The sequence below is a fragment of the Kryptolebias marmoratus genome, linkage group LG15 (assembly GCF_001649575.2).
Source record: "Kryptolebias marmoratus isolate JLee-2015 linkage group LG15, ASM164957v2, whole genome shotgun sequence".
Taxonomy (NCBI): domain Eukaryota; kingdom Metazoa; phylum Chordata; class Actinopteri; order Cyprinodontiformes; family Rivulidae; genus Kryptolebias; species Kryptolebias marmoratus.
The window spans coordinates 13,793,069-13,808,811 of record NC_051444.1 but is presented as its reverse complement, the minus strand read 5'-3'; the positions used below and the strand labels follow the sequence as shown (position 1 = coordinate 13,808,811).

General features: G+C 43.5%; 2 protein-coding genes across 2 annotated transcripts in view; one reads left to right on the top strand and one right to left on the bottom strand.

Annotated features, from left to right (window-relative positions):
- The first annotated feature begins 5,435 nt into the window (after nucleotides 1-5,435).
- On the top strand, nucleotides 5,436-11,290 carry LOC108237387 (gonadotropin-releasing hormone II receptor-like). Its single transcript, NM_001329348.1, is given in 4 exon segments — nucleotides 5,436-5,598; nucleotides 7,790-8,381; nucleotides 9,792-9,996; nucleotides 10,636-11,290. Coding segments are annotated over 3 exon segments (1,263 nt in total). The 5' UTR covers nucleotides 5,436-5,598; nucleotides 7,790-7,835; the 3' UTR covers nucleotides 11,148-11,290.
- A 337-nt stretch (nucleotides 11,291-11,627) lies between these two features.
- The window catches only part of wdr93 (WD repeat domain 93), a 9,387-nt gene continuing 5,271 nt past the window's right edge, over nucleotides 11,628-15,743 (bottom strand). Inside the window, exons 8-16 of the mRNA XM_025006503.2 lie at nucleotides 15,232-15,388; nucleotides 14,710-14,780; nucleotides 14,365-14,451; nucleotides 14,148-14,279; nucleotides 13,607-13,787; nucleotides 13,401-13,461; nucleotides 13,147-13,303; nucleotides 12,861-13,047; nucleotides 11,628-12,768 (exon numbers count right to left, since the gene is read on the bottom strand). Of these exons, the coding sequence (XP_024862271.1) occupies nucleotides 12,657-12,768; nucleotides 12,861-13,047; nucleotides 13,147-13,303; nucleotides 13,401-13,461; nucleotides 13,607-13,787; nucleotides 14,148-14,279; nucleotides 14,365-14,451; nucleotides 14,710-14,780; nucleotides 15,232-15,388 (1,145 nt within the window). The 3' untranslated portion in view covers nucleotides 11,628-12,656. The remainder of the gene's footprint in view (nucleotides 12,769-12,860; nucleotides 13,048-13,146; nucleotides 13,304-13,400; nucleotides 13,462-13,606; nucleotides 13,788-14,147; nucleotides 14,280-14,364; nucleotides 14,452-14,709; nucleotides 14,781-15,231; nucleotides 15,389-15,743) is intronic.

Sequence of the window (15,743 nt, the reverse complement as noted above, 5' to 3'; positions counted from 1 at the left end):
ATCACGTGACGTGCGTGCCGCCGCTGAGCCGTTCGGTTTCTCTTCCTCTTTTAGAGCATCGCTATCATAGATGTTATTACAGTGTAATAACACTCCTTTGCCACACAGACTGGACTATGGAAGATTAGATAAAACTGGACAGAAAAAAAGAAAACCGGTGTATGTTTCTAACAGAGCATTTCTTTCTCAGACTGCAGGTTTACTTGTGATTCCTAGAGTCTCTAAAAGTCAGAACCTTAGGCTCCGCTCTTGTGGAACCAACCTCCAGTTTCTGTTCGTGAGGCTGACACCTTGTCTGCGTTTAAGATCAGACTTTAGACTTTCTTTTTTGATCAGACCTATAGTTAGGGTTGGCTTGGGTTTCCTGAGCTAACCCTTAGTTCTGCTGCTATAGGCTCAGACTGCTGGAGGACAAACTGACCACATTTCTTCACTCTGCTGCCATCTTTACTCACACTAATCTCCATGTTTGTATTTGGAATTATTTATATTATTAATATGTTTGTCTTACAATAGAAACCACACCTGAACCAGTCATTCTGTGTTTGTCTGAAATAAAAGCAGGGTACAACTCTGTAAGAAAATAAAATGAATCAATAAACTTTGCATCAGTATATTTTGTAAGCCTTTAATGACATTCAGTAGTAATTAGTGTTTAAACTGGTGTGACTCTACATATATAAATATATTTAAAAAGGGGAAAAAACCCTCTTGTTTTGTCCTTTCATCCCCAGGGGAAGGTTTAGTAAGTGTTTGTAGGACAAAGAAGAGCCACTCAGGCCCTCCGATGACCACTGGCACCACTGATAAGACCTTGACTCTACACAACTTCTTTATTTCCTCTGTCAGCCATCAGTATTTCTCCAGCTTCTCTTGTTACAGTTGGGATCCCTTACATCTGTCAACCCTGCCTTGTTCTGAAGTTTGTTGACCACTGCTGCATCCAGTTGGTTAGCCATCACCTGTCTGTCATTCTCCACCACCCTTGGTGGAGTCTCCTATTTTGACTGCTGGATCTCCATAGATGTTCCTGCTCACTATTCCAGCTACTTGGTTATGGCGTTCCATGTACGCTTCGCCTGCCTCCATCTTACATCCTGGTATTATGTGCTGGACTGTCTCCGGCTCTTCAGCCCGGTCCTGTTGGGTGTAGTAGACCCCAGCCTCTTTTGCTCCTGTGCTGCAGCGATTACTGCCCTTCAGTCCAGCCCTCTCTAGCCACTGGTAGGAGCTCCTGTCCTGTTCCTGTTCTGTAGTACAGTCTTTGGCCTACCTTGGTGATGTTGTTCTTTCAGGTGTGTCATTTAATAAAGTGCTCACAGTCAAATAGTGACTCATCTCGTTTGTTTAAACTGTAATCAGACGCTGCTAAACCTGATATGTCAGCCTCATTAGTTTCACCTGACTGCATTTCCATGGAAAGATGGAGGAACTCATAAGGGATAAAAATCTGTTTCAAGAGCAGATTAATCTGATAGTCAGTGATGTGTGAGCACTTAAAAAAAGAGGAAATAATTTGGTGCCCCACAGTGATCAATTAAGAATTTAATTGTAAATGTAAATTTAAATGTTTCCTGCATGGCCTAAAGAATATCACCTCAGAAAATTACATTTTTACCTCCACCAAGGAGGTCATGTTTTCATTAGCATCTGTCTTTCTGCCTGTCTGTGTACAAGGTTCCTCAAAAAGTTATAAACAGATTTTCATGAAATCTGAAAGGTCAAAGGTCACAGATCAGTGCAAGAATGTGAAGCTCCACAGCTGGACATCAGCTGTTATGGGTGATCAAAGGTCAGGGTCACAGTTGACCTAGTGCTCTAACTCTACAACAGTTTAATGTAGGAATGTCAAACTGCACAGCTGGACACCTCATGGGTCAAAGATGATTTTGATTTCGAGGTTCATTGGGTCAAAGGTCACAGGTAACCTCTGTGTTATAAACTCATCTCTGCTCCGACATGTGACCCTTTTGTTTCCTCCACCAAGGAGGTTCTGTTTCGTTGGTTTGTTTGTCAGCAAAGATCAGGTCAAAACTAAGGAACTGATTGTCCCAAAAAACAATGGATTACGTTTCGGCGGTGATCCAGATAATGATCCCGATTGTGATCCAGATTCAGTTTTCTGTGGCTTTGGTAGAGGTTTGGGCTCTCTGAGTGCTTCTGGCTTGTTATATAACGGTTAACCTTTCATTTCAGACAAGCAGATTGCTTTAATCGCTCTCACCTGTGGGGGATTTTATTTGATGTCTGAATCCATCACAGCATGACAGAAAGAGGTGAGGAAGGTGAAACTAACCAACAAAGACGTGGAGTCTTCCTGTCCAGCTTCACAACATCAAAACAGTGTAATAAAGAAAGCACCAGCCTCCCTGATGCTGCAACCACAGCGTCTGTTTTCTCTCAAGCTGCAGTTTTTATATATATATCTGCTCCCATTATGCACATATTTACTTTTAAACTATTTTAGACAGACCAGCTTTCTTGGTTAACTTGGTTTCTTGGTAGATTTCAGATCAAATTAAGATTAATGAGGACAAAAATTAGTTTTATCATTTAATAAAAAAAGTTAAACCACTTGGTTTTGTGCAAATAAGCTTGACTGACGTTCACTTGGTGTTTTTCAAACTAACCTTACCTGGCAGGTAGTCAGACAGCCTTTTTCTGTGTTTTAAATGCTTGTTTCAGGTGCAGTGATGCGCTGAAGAGCCTTTGAGGACTAAAGGCGGAAGAATTGGGTGACATAACAACATCCTGTTTGGGTCAGTACGTCCCCATCCTTCCTTCCTAGCTGAGATTTGGACGACACTTAATTGAAATCAGATCCATCCAAGCGCATCACAGCAGATCCGGCCTGCAAGGACGTCAGAAAGGAGAGGGACCATGGCCTCTTTGAAAATGGAAATGTTGTGGTGCAAGTTTTCATTGAAATATCCAAAGGTTTACTTTAATTTATATATATTACTGTAGAATAATTAAAATCTCCAAGTCCCCAAAAGAAAATGTAACTGATTTAGATGCTTCATGTATGGCAAGAAAGTGGCACAGTAGAGTTTCTATGAATTGATGGTCGTTGGAATTGACGTGTACATAAAAAGTAAAATCTGGTAATTAAATAATTAGAATATAAGAATATAAAATGGTATAAACATACTAAAATCAGCTCCAGAATCTGTCCTCCTTTGAAGCAGAAGCTGATGTAAAAAAACTGACCAGGACTAATAAAACTAAAGTAGATTTCCTTGAAGGAATGAATGTGGCAAGGCAAAGACAGGATCTGTTAGTGCTTGGATTATGTAACTGGGATGACTCTCACCGTCTACCACACCAAGTTTTGGCTCGATGTCTGTAAAATCGACCGAGTCGTGGCTGTTTCTGTTCCCTACCACCTTGAATTGAGGTGACTCCAGAGGTTAATCGGTTGTAGCTTTCCATCCACAGATTAGTTTCGCCGCATCACAGTTGACGTTCGAGCTTTTGTGGAGAAGCTTCAAATCCAGTTTCCGGTGAAGGAGTTTTAAAGAAAGTCGAGGTTTTTACTCACCCACAGGAAAACCTCCAACTTGACTCTGGGGTCGGGTCGATTCATCGGAGAATAACAAAGAACACGAGGGAACTAAAGCGTGTCACCTTGAAGGGGCGAACAAGAGAGCCTGTCCGTGAATGAGATGTTGCTTTGATCAAGTCCTGAAGTCCTCACTTTGTCCTTTTGTGTGTTTTTTTTTTTTTTTTTCCTTCTCGTTTCTCAGGCTCGAAACTGACAAAGAGAGGGCACGTGCGGCGATGAAAGGAGGCTTTAATTAATCTCTGTCACATTTCTTCCTCGAGCTAAGTCGGAGATCACCATGGAAACAGAGCCCGGCAGGTGAAGTCCCTCAGACACCTCTTATCGCACACCTTTGATGGACGTAAATGACTTTATTGTCGAGGAAGTCTTTTCCCGTGACAGCTTTGAAAGGGATTCTGCAGATTAAAGAAGTGACCTGATCTCACCTTAAGGTCTCAGCACAGGTAAACAGCACGTTAACCAACCTAAACATTAGATCAGTATGCTCAGGTTGGACTAATTAGCAGGTTTAGAGATTTGTGCATTAAACGGATAGTCAGTCGCATTGGGGGTGAAACTTTACCCATCTAAAAGGTGTGATTTGGGGTTTTGTTGTTGGAAGTTGTATTTGCTATAACCTTTTATTGTTAACCTTTGAATTATTTCCTTGTTCTTATTTTTTAAATTGGTTTTTTCCTGTTTATTTAGTCTCATTCCTGTATCATTCACCCCTGCTTCCATCAGTCATCCCAACTGTTTGCACTCAGTCATCACCCCTCCCAGCGTATAGACCCCTCCGTCTCTTCAGCTCCTCCTCAGACCCCCGTTTGCTCCTGGCTCCCTGTCGTAGACGACTAAACCCGCAGGTTGGCAGGTTTACAAGAAACTCTGCGTTTCTACCACCTCTCTCCCAACTGAAGGAAGCTGTTCAACGCGACTGCTCAACAATCCAACCGACATCAGAGCAGATAAACTTTGTAACGGCCTTTTGTTGAGAGGGGGGCGTTGCTCTCATTCCCAGAGGAGATTCTGTCGGCGCTTTGCATCAGATTCACTCATTTATCTCAGCGTCATTATCGAGCCACACATATGTGCGCTCACATCCCAGCTAATTTAGTGCTCAGCGCTGCGTTTTTGTGCAAATGGGAGCTTCCTCTGTGATATAGGCGATGCCAAAGAATACAGGTAAGGCAACAGTGCACAAAGTAAATACCGTATATATATATATATATATATATATATATATTTTAGACTAAACTAAATTGTTCTGCTGCAACCTCAGCCTGGGGTTAGTTGCTGATTTAACTTCCATATGTTTGTACAGATGGGACATCCTCATCACTACCTCTGCAGAAAATGAACAGAAAATCTTTTCCTCACTGTCATTTCTGCATTTACAGACCCCTGAAGACTGACAGTACACACAACAAAAATTAAATAAAAAAGCAAGATGGTCTGATAAAGAGGCTTTGTTATTGTGAAAAGTTATGCTTCACATCACGACTGAGCTTGAAGTATGCTGAAATAGTCATTTTTCTAACACGTTTAGAGGCAGTCAGCTATAAAAGAAAGCTTCTGTGACACCATGGCTGTGCGCAGAGTCGGTTACTTAAAGCCCCACATCCCTTCTGAGCAGACTCTGGTTCCAAAAATAAAAACAAGGTCGCTCCCATAAAACTGGATCTGTGGCTTCAAACCCAAACAGCAAAAAAAAAGAAAGCTGGAGAATTTGGTTTATTATTATATATGTCTATGGTGCGAACACTATCTTATTATTTATTATGTATTATTAAGATCAGTCCTTAAAAAAGCAGAAAATGAGCAACAAAATTAATGTCAATGTAAGCGTTTCACTGCTGCTTTAATGATCCTTCCTGCTGTTTGTGTGAGGATGTTGGTGTGTGGAGGTGGAGGTCTGACCACACCCCGGAGCTTCGCGCTCTGCAGCTCCGAAGCGTGCCTGGATAAAGGATGAAGGAGCTGCGGCTCTCTGAAGGAATACAGACGCTTCTTTTTCTTTGAAAGCCCTCAGGTTTCTACAGCCTCCCTTCACGGTAAGCGGACACTTCTCCCGCTTTTAGAGTTAATTAAAATCTGCATGTCATGTCATAAAACTTTCTGTGGAATTGCTCTGTTTGTTTTAAATGGGAGATTGTTAACATGCATGGTGTTGAGAAGCACCCCCTTTTTTTAATGATTAGAAAGTAGATTATTGATTTAAGTTTGACTTTTCTTGCTGAAAGAGCAACTAAACCCTATCTGTTGAGAAAGGTAAACTGTAGAAAAAATACACAGGGAATAAAAAACACAAATATTCTTACTTTTTGCTCTAATGTTACCTGTATGGTGTGGTTATTCTTCCATTAAAGATATGGGAAATACTTATTGTTTGGGTTTGAAAAGCTAATTTAATGACTGAATAGTTGATTTTTTATTTTATATGATATAAATCCATTGTTGTTGTAAATGAACATCTATTTTCCAAAAACAAAATATTTGGTTTATGTGTATATTCTAATTAAAATTAAAAACAATACATTGCAAATCACTGAAACCCTACAAGATAATACAAAGACAAGCCGGGCAATGTTGACGTTCAGCTAATAACTTTAGGAGAAAATATATCTCTTATTTATCTTAGAAAAATGTCTTTTTCAAGAGAGAGACCAGATCAACGTACAAGTCTATTAAAAATAAAAACACGAAACCTCAACGTTGACCCAGAGGTCTGCTCCCCCTGAGTTAAACTTCCTCAGGGCGTCCAGCTCTGATCATTTTAAGTCTCTTTGACAACTATTCCAGGAAACAAGTCTATATTTTTATATGTCTGTTTACAGAATATGCAGCACTCATTATGAAGCTGATACCTGCACGTTTGTGCAGACGGATGTTTATTGGTGCGCTGCAACATCTCAATTAATACCAATCAATTCTCTCTAAAGACTAAAGCAGCTGTGGATCTAAAAACCTTCATCCAGTCCTGCTGTGTGTGGGACTTCAGCTGCTCAGCTCTTTGGGGCTTTTGATGCATCGTGACCCGATTGTGCCCGCCGTTTTACTGCGGCTGTAAAACACGCAGAATGCTGCTTGTCTCCTCCCTGGAAAATTGATGCGCTCACAAAAAAACAAACAAAAAAAAAAAAAAAACAGCCCAGCCTGGTCTTGTAAAACAGCAGGTTTTCACAAAGCAGCAGTTTTCAGTCAGGCTTCGCTGTGTGACACGAGTGATCCTCTTCCTGTGGTTTCATCCCGACCCTGAACCACGTTTCGGGTCATCCTAAACGGCACGGAAAACCCCGAGGATTTGCGCATATCTCCCACAGCCTTTCATGCCAGAGTTTTAGACTAACATCACTTTATGTTGAGTTGAAGCCGTTTGGGTCAAACCTCGGACATAATAACAACATGCCCAATCTCATGTGAGCTGCAGGTGCTGTGAAAGACTGTCAGCTACCACCACACCAAAGTTCAGCTCAATATCTGTAATATCCAGCTTGTCTCTGGTCTGTATCTTGAATTGGGCTGAAAGTTTCATTAAAATCCATTTGGTGATGCACAAGATATTTTGCTAATGGCTCAAACAGCATTCGTCCGTTCAGATTTCCTTCTCAACCTTTGGTCCTTAAACACAGATATTCTCTGAAGATCTTAATGGTGTTCTGAGAACCATAAATGCTTTCCACTTCTTTATGTTCTGGACAGCTCTTAGAGATGCTTTTCATACCCGATCACGGCACTCACCTGGTTCATTTTGATCCTTCAGATGGATTTTTTTTTTTATACCTTTTTATTTTCACTTTCTGGTGGCAGATTCAGTCAGATGTTTCTTGTTGTTTCGATGTCTGTATCACATTAAAGTTAAGGGGTTTTTGTTGTTGCTTTAGCTGGTTTACAAGGATGTTGTTTTTGTTCCTTTTGTTTTATAGCTACTATGATTTATACAAAAAAGTTAGGTTTGTTATTATCGTCAAGAGGAAAAGTACATTTTTTTATCAAAGTTTACAATCTCTGCTCAGTGCCCTGCTGTGTTTTCCACATAGTGGTGTTTTAATCTTTCCACCTCAGAGGAAATGGACGTTCTGTCCGTGCGTTTTACCTCCATCTGTTGTGTCACATACTCATCTATGGGCTGTTTGTGTTGCTCTCGCAGTCCAGCTGTCTGTCAATGATCTACATTGAAACGCTTCACTCATCCGTTTGGATTTGAGCCGACTCCCCTCCTTCTGCTTCTCTCTTTGCTGCCAGGGATGTCTGCGGCGGACGAGGAAAATGTTTTATTCCCCGGCGGAAAATGAACACGTCTCTGTGGGACTCTGCAGCCATGTACGCCGTGGTGGGGAATCACCAACCGAACGCCAGCTGCAACGGCTCCTCCGGCGCTTCCAACTGGACGGCCGGAGAAGACGCCCCCCAGCTGCCCACGTTCACCACAGCAGCCAAAGTCCGAGTGGTGGTCACCTTCGCTCTCTGTGGTGTGTCGGCCTTTTGCAACCTGGCCGTGCTGTGGGCGGCACACGCCGACGGGAAGCGCAAATCCCACGTCAGGATGCTGATCATCAACCTGACAGTGGCCGATCTGCTGGTGACCTTCATCGTGATGCCCGTGGATGCTGTGTGGAACATCACGGTCCAGTGGCTCGCCGGCGACTTGGCGTGCAGACTCCTGATGTGTCTGAAGCTGCTGGCCATGTACTCCTGCGCTTTTGTCACTGTGGTGATAAGTCTGGACAGGCAGTCAGCCATCCTCAACCCTCTGGCGATCAATAAAGCCAGGATGAGGAACAGAATAATGCTCACTGTGGCGTGGGGCATGAGCGTTGTGCTGTCAATCCCTCAGGTAAGGTCAGGGCTGATTTTAACGCCCTTTACCTTCTAAACTAGAATTACAGAAATCCAAGCAAGACCGATGTATGAAAAAGGGGGTTCCTTCTTACAAATCTGAAATAAATGATTTGATTTAGAGCATTTAACCTTAACATCACCATGTGACTCCAGACTTTAAACCTGCTGTGCATAAAGAAAACTGTAGACCTCAAAGACCTGAAGCAACGCCATCCAGATTCCTGCAGGCTTTATTTCAGGGATAATTCTTGCCATAAGTCACTCTTTCAACCTGAAAGATTATTATGCGAATCAGCTAGAGGTAGACCGGTTGGTCGGCCTGGTCTTGTTCCTTGTTTTTTTTAAACAAACTGGATTCCCCTCACCTAAGCATTTACCAGGCATAGCTGTGGGCAGAACAAGGTGTTGTAGTTGATGTTATAAATGCGCTTCCTGCAGGTGGGGTGTCTTTCGTGGCAGGGCAGCGCCTCAAAGAAAGTTGGCGTTACGTTTTACTATTATTCTTCAGTGATTAAATGTGTTTAAACTCTTTGGGTCCAAACCAAAGTTGTTCCTTTGAATAAATCCTCACCAGTGGCCTGTGCAGCTACTCTTCCTGCTATTGATCATCACACAGCATACTGTGAGCATTGGCTCAGACATTTTTTTTTTTTAAAATCTAGAACGACGTAATGTGTGTGAATAATAAACCGTTTTATTTATAGGGCTTAAAGCAAACAAGCCAACAGATCAGTTTCATAAATCAACTATCTGCTGCCCCGATTTCTAAATAAAGGCCACAGAAAATAATAACCCACCGTCCTCGAATCAGCAGAGGGAGGGTTTCCAGAAGTCGCCAAACACCTCATTAGACCAGTATTTACACGTCAGCTGCAGGGTACGGTTTAAGACAAATTACTAAAGTTGGTTTCATTAAACAAAGAAGTTACAGTAAAATGACCCATAAAATGAAGTTACATAGGGGCTCGTCATCTGAGGTAGCATGGAAAAGACATGAAGTGAAACACTGCGGTGTGTTTAGTTCTGCTCACCCTCAACCTCTGCACCTCAGAGGCCTTTTTCTTTTCTCCCACGCAGATTTACCCAGATTTATCACCGGGTTCAAACCTGTGACTGTGAGCCCACTTCCCCCCGAGCTCACAGGCTCAGAAAAAGCCTGCACTGGATGTGTGGAAAAACTAAACTGCACAAACTTATTTTCTACCACAGAAAACAGAACTAAAACTTGACCATCGGCACGATCGAATAAAGTGGGACATTCTGCTTTTGGTTTTTGTGCAGCGTGACTCTTTAAGCTGCCTGCCTCACATTCCTGGTACATTCCTGGCACTTTCGGAGTCACTCACAGATAACCTCGTTTGACAGAAAACGAACGAATCTAAACACGGTCCGTTTCCTCCCTCAGATCTTCCTTTTTCACAGCGTGACCATCGTCCATCCGGAGGACTTCACCCAGTGCACGACGCTGGGGAGCTTTGCCGCTCGCTGGCACGAAACGGCCTACAACATGTTCACGTTTTCCTGTCTGTTCCTGCTGCCGCTGGTCATCATGATCACCTGTTACAGCAGGATCTTCCACGAGATTTCCAAACGACTGAGGAAGGACAACCGTGAGTTGCTGCTCCTCAGAGGATGAATACAAATGATGGTGATCCTTCCACCACCTGATCCATCCCCTGCTTTAGATTTGTTCTTAATATTTTTCAAATATTGCATAAATCTGCATAAAATCTGGTATCTAAAACAAACTGAGGGATTTATCAATAACTTGAAATTGTCTGGTAGTCAGCAAATGAACTGGCACCAGTCAGCATTTGCTTGAAAATTTGAAAAACATTAAAAGCAGGCTTAACGCTGTTTAAAAGTCCCACCCGCTTGGAGCGTCTCTGTCAGGAAACACAGAGTTAAATTAGAAAAAGGACTGCATATTGCCCGCCGCCTTTCATGCCAGACATCTTGCATGATCAGTTAGCGCTCAGAGTATGTGTTGGGGATAACTCTCGGCTACTACCACTGCAAATTTCAGCTCAACCTCAGTGAAAATGACAGAGTTATGTGTAATTTCGTGCTTTCTAGTGTCGATTAGCTGTGGCAGCCATGTTGATCGGGCGTAAACGTACATCCATGTGTTACTTCCTTTATATTATAATATAATCTGTAAGTTAGATAGTAAGATTTTTTGCTAGCACACAGATTTATCCTTTTATATTCAGTTCGTAAACTGTCCAACTCTTTGTCTCTGTTCCCAGTGCCATCCACTGAAGTGCACTTGAGATGTTCCAAAAATAACATCCCCAAAGCCCGGATGAGGACTCTAAAGATGAGCGTCGTGATCGTTTTGTCTTTCATTATCTGCTGGACTCCGTATTACCTGCTGGGCCTGTGGTACTGGTTCTTTCCTGACGATTTGGCGGACAAAGTGTCCCACTCCCTGACCCACATCCTGTTCATCTTCGGCCTCCTCAACGCCTGCCTGGACCCGGTGATCTACGGCCTGTTCACCATCCGCTTTCGGAAGGGGCTCCGGAGATACTACGGCAATGCCGCCTCAGCCATGGACGCTGAAAACAACACGGTCTTAACGGGGTCGTTCACCTGTCCCGGCTCTATGTCCCTGAAAAGAGAGCTCAGGCGTGCCAGCCAGGAGAGGCTGATGCTCCGGAGCGACAGCAACAGAGCGGAGCCGCCGTCGCTAAGGAACAGTTTTCTGACAGACGACAACGACGCAGAAAGAGATCCCGACCCTGAGAGCGCCCTATGATGACTGTGAAGAAAACAAACACCCAGCAGGTGTTTCTGGGACTCCGGTAAATGGACTTTGACGGAATCTGTGATCGTCTGATGTGTGGGACCTAACAGAGGATGGTTAGTTTAAACTAAAAGCATTCACTGTGACGGACAGATCAACATCTACCCTTATCTACTGATGCTCAAAAGGTCAGAGGTAAAATGACAACAAGTGCTGCTGCAGATAGGGAGGGAAAGCAAATTAGTGCTGGAAAGCACTTTAATGTCATTTCAGCATGGATCTCCTTTACAAACACACTTTTATCTTTGCATTTTTATAATAATCCTCAGCTCCTTATATAAAAGAGAGGAAGAAGAGGATTGGGAAGATGATTAAATACGGCTAACCAGAAGAGATTAGCCCCAAACAAAGAGGGGATTTTAGTCCCAACACCTGAAAAACACCCACATCTGTTCTGCAGAAACCTCTCAGGAAGAGATCAGAATCACACGATCAGGTTAAAAAGAACGATGGGTTTATTGTAAGCTCACTTAGTAATATGTCGAAACATTTCTTTAAACTTGGCCAAGTTACAAAACTGGCACTAAACGTAGTAACTTAAAGGCTGGAGACTCAAAATTGACCTCATCTTTTGAGAAAATGTGTCGATTTTTCGGCCGCAGTCTTACCGAATTTCTGAGTAATTGCAACCAAGTGACCAGGAAGCTGAGCTTTTAAAAAAAAATCAAACCTGTATTGTTGCCCTTGCACATTATTTCACAGCCCACGTTGGCTCACTCTGCACCCACCTTGGCAGTCGCTGCCTCGTTTGTCATTTAATGTGCTAAAGTTGGCGTATTTTTTTAAATCCTGGACTGTCAAACTACAGCTGTAGTCCTCTCGAGACGAGTCAGAGATGCCCACGCTGACTGAGCGTGCTCAAAAGCGAAACGACGAGACTGTGAGCCTCTGGAGACCCTCTCGTGAACGATGTTCCTCAACTGGTCGCCGGCAGCTGCAGCCCAGGGAGAAACTAGCTGAACTGAAGGACTGAGCTGAGCCCGTTGATTTACGGCTTTATTGTATTTACCTGTTTGTTTATTAAAAAATAAGCTCACGGTTCAAACAGCTTATCATTTGGCTGCAGTGGAGGAGAAATATCAGAGAAGCTGACACGCGACACATGCCAAAGCGCTCTGAATAACACCCTCCTATCGCTTCGTGATAAAGGAGCCTTTGGCAGAGTTTTACGGACATTTATTAGAAATTCAAATGAGGCTTTCAAGCGCATATTAAAACCTGCGTCTGGTAATATTCCGCAGAGACACCGCGGCACAATCTGATGGAGAGGCGAAGATGAGCATAAATCACACATGCTTAATTTCACAAATTTAAATCCAGTTTCCTGTTTAACCCCATGCATCCTTTACTGGTCTGCACTGTGTTCAGCTGCAGAACCTTATGTCTAGAAGTCTCTAAAAGATGCTGAAAGCTGTTAAATCGGTGTATTCCGCAGTGCTTCTGCAAAATGACTCACTGTCCTCAGCTGGGATGGCTGTGGCCTTGTCGTCTTTGTTGTATTGTCACTGCAGTTTCCTGTAGCCTCCCCCACGTTCGCTCCAAAGCCTTGCTCCTTTCATCCGCAGACAGCACTCTGTAAAGCAAAATTAAAAAATAAATAAAACATCTGTTTCATATCCTCTGACCCACCCTGAGAGTGAACACCGGAGGTCAAACCAGCGTAACCTTTGCTGCAGGTAGAGATTGCAGATTTCCTCCAGAGCGTCGTGGCAAAGCGTTGGCTGCAGTTCAGGGGGGTCCGGCTGCGGAACGACGAACTGCTCGATGATATCGGCTTGCCCGAAACTGAAAACAAAAAGCTGATTCCGGCCGCCCTTCTTAGCAGAAGCGCTGTGGCTGGCTTCCTGGTCGCCTGGGTGAGAGACGAAACAGTTTGAAAATATGCTCGCTCTAAATTTTCCAAACAAACAAAATAAAAAAACAAAAACAGCTGAGTGGTCCTTCTGCTCACCTCGTATGAAAAGGACTTGCTGTTTGGCGTCCAGAGCGTACACGGGGCTGCAGGGAGAGGCGATTCGATGGGATGAAGGAAGACTCAAGAAGCACAGCGTGGTTTTGTTGATGACGTCTCGCAGGAACATTTTTCCATCCCTTTGGACCACAAGTAACTATTTTGGGCAAAGATAAATGACATGTCAGCAACCCAGCAGTCTACAGCTATTAGTAAAGTAGCAGAAACAGTTGGTGGAGTTAAAGCGCTCCTACCACGGCTCGTAGGAAGGGCACTGACAACATGACAGCTGGGAGATCCCTGCTGCCCTTTGGCCTGGAGAGATAAAAATGACATGTAAACGCACGGCTCCATCAAACTGATTTAACACAATCCAATTACCATATAGACGAGTCAGCTTAATTAACGAAGAATAATGCTCGCAAACGTTGAATATGGAGATAAGTCGAAGTCGGAGAACCTTTCAGGGAGCTGCACGGTGCAGGACTGCGTCCCGTGTCCTGCAGCGATTGAGTGAAGGGCTCCATTTTTACACAGCACCAAAACGTGGACCGGTTCTGCAGCCAGTGGGGTCCAATTATCCACGAACTGCATCCTCAGGAGGTTTTCCGCTGGCACTGAGACAATGGAAAGTGGTGCTCCTGGAGGGGGAGATAAAATATATATATATATATATATATATAGTCATTAAGTTAGTGTCTAATTTATGCCTGAAGGAAAACATTAAGTGCAGCAGTGGAGGATCACAGATATAATGAGAGCCCAAACTAAAACTGAAAGCTTACTTTGAGCCCCTTTACAGAAGAATCTTTATTTAGACAACAACACAACAAGGTTGACTGAAACCTTAATACTTTTTTAGTTTAGACCAGCTGTCACACCACAGAACAATAACAATAAAGTTATCCTGAGGAGGACCACAGGTCACTTCCGCACAGAGTTACATATCTACACCATATCAGGTGTTTCCAGCTCTAACCTCCACTGTCAGATGAGCTCACCGGTTCGCCTGTCCCAGATACACACCAAAGCGTCTTCAAGCCCAAGACCTATGTAACGGGAGCATCTGCTGACAGCGGAGCAAACGATTTCCTCCGCGTTCGGCCACAAAACGTCAGGTGCGGGTGCCAAATCTGCTTCAGATAACCCCAAAACCTGTTATTGGTGTATGTATAATATAATGAATGGGCGGCATTCAGAATATGTTTAATTTCCTCCCTGGTTTGTTCTTTGGAGCTTTTTGGAGGGAGTACTGAAGGAGGTTATGGCTCCCACTCCACCACACAGCAACAGCGACAGGCAAACCTGGAGCAAAAGAAAAAAAGCGAGGCTTTAAAAGATGACATTTATGGGAGCACGGGCCTCATTCAGATTTGCTTTTACAAGGCTTGAATGTAGGAATCATCCTCGCGTCAGTCGACAAGTACGCAAGGACACTGGCGGATGCTTTCAGTTGAAAACCGACGTGGAGCACTTCCAGTCGTCGAAGGAATTTCACTTTTTTTTTTTTTTTTGCTTAGTTACAAGGTGACCCGACGACACGCCGTCTTCTTCTCTACCAACCTGGCTGCAAATGAGCTTCACTGTCACCAGAAAACTGTCCGCAGCGCAGGAGGAAGTGCCATGTACAACCCCTGAAAGACACGAGGCCAGGACAAACACGTCAAGTGGATAATTTGCGCCACAAAATACACATTTAAAGTGACATGGCACACTCAAATGTGCACCAACTTTGATTAACAAAAAAGCAGTTATGGTCTTTATTTTTACGGCTTTTATAATTTCAGAAAGGGATTTGAAACGTATATCAGGGACAAGAACAGGAAAGAAGAGCTTGGGGAAGTTGTGTTTTATTCTTGCCTTTATTTGATACTTTCACTTGAAAGTTGTGTGCATTGTGCTGGTAATTACATCTGTTTGTAACTAAATTGCTATCTTGTACGTTTGCTTCAGACCGCCCTCCCTGGAGAAGGAGGCCTTGTGTCTGAATGAGATTACCTGTATAAATAAAGCCTAATCAAATGAAGTCAAACAAAGCAGTCGAGCTGTCAAATGCTGATTGTGTTTGCCTAAACCTAATTTCACCTCAAGCCTTCGCGGGCCTCCTTTGTTTTGCCGGCATCTGCGGCGAAAGATAACTTCTCTCCGGGACGAGCGCTGCTCCTGACGACGTCCAGAGCGAAGCAGTGTGCAAGAAAGTCCGCCGTGGAGCCAACCCCAAGTGGACCGTCCACCGCTCCCCCTGCAAGTCAGTAAGAGTTGTTTCACGCGCCGCGTCGCTGGGTGGCATTCTTTTATTTCGTTTCACAAGAGTGATGACGGAGGAAACAGGATGGTTCATTTACATCACTAAATTATATTAAAAAAGGACTTCAAAAAAAGTTAAAAAACAAAAACAACTGGACTTCTATTCTGTAGCTGAAGACGTTTCGCTTCTCATCCGAGGAGCTTTCTCAATTCGGAAATAGAGAGTGTGGAGTTGAGCTTTTAAAGCTGAGATGTGATGTAAGCTGGATTGCTTGCAAATTGTTCTCACTCTCCTAACAATGGAGGCTCGTTAGAATCCTTGTTTGTCTGACCCACTGATGGGCCACTCT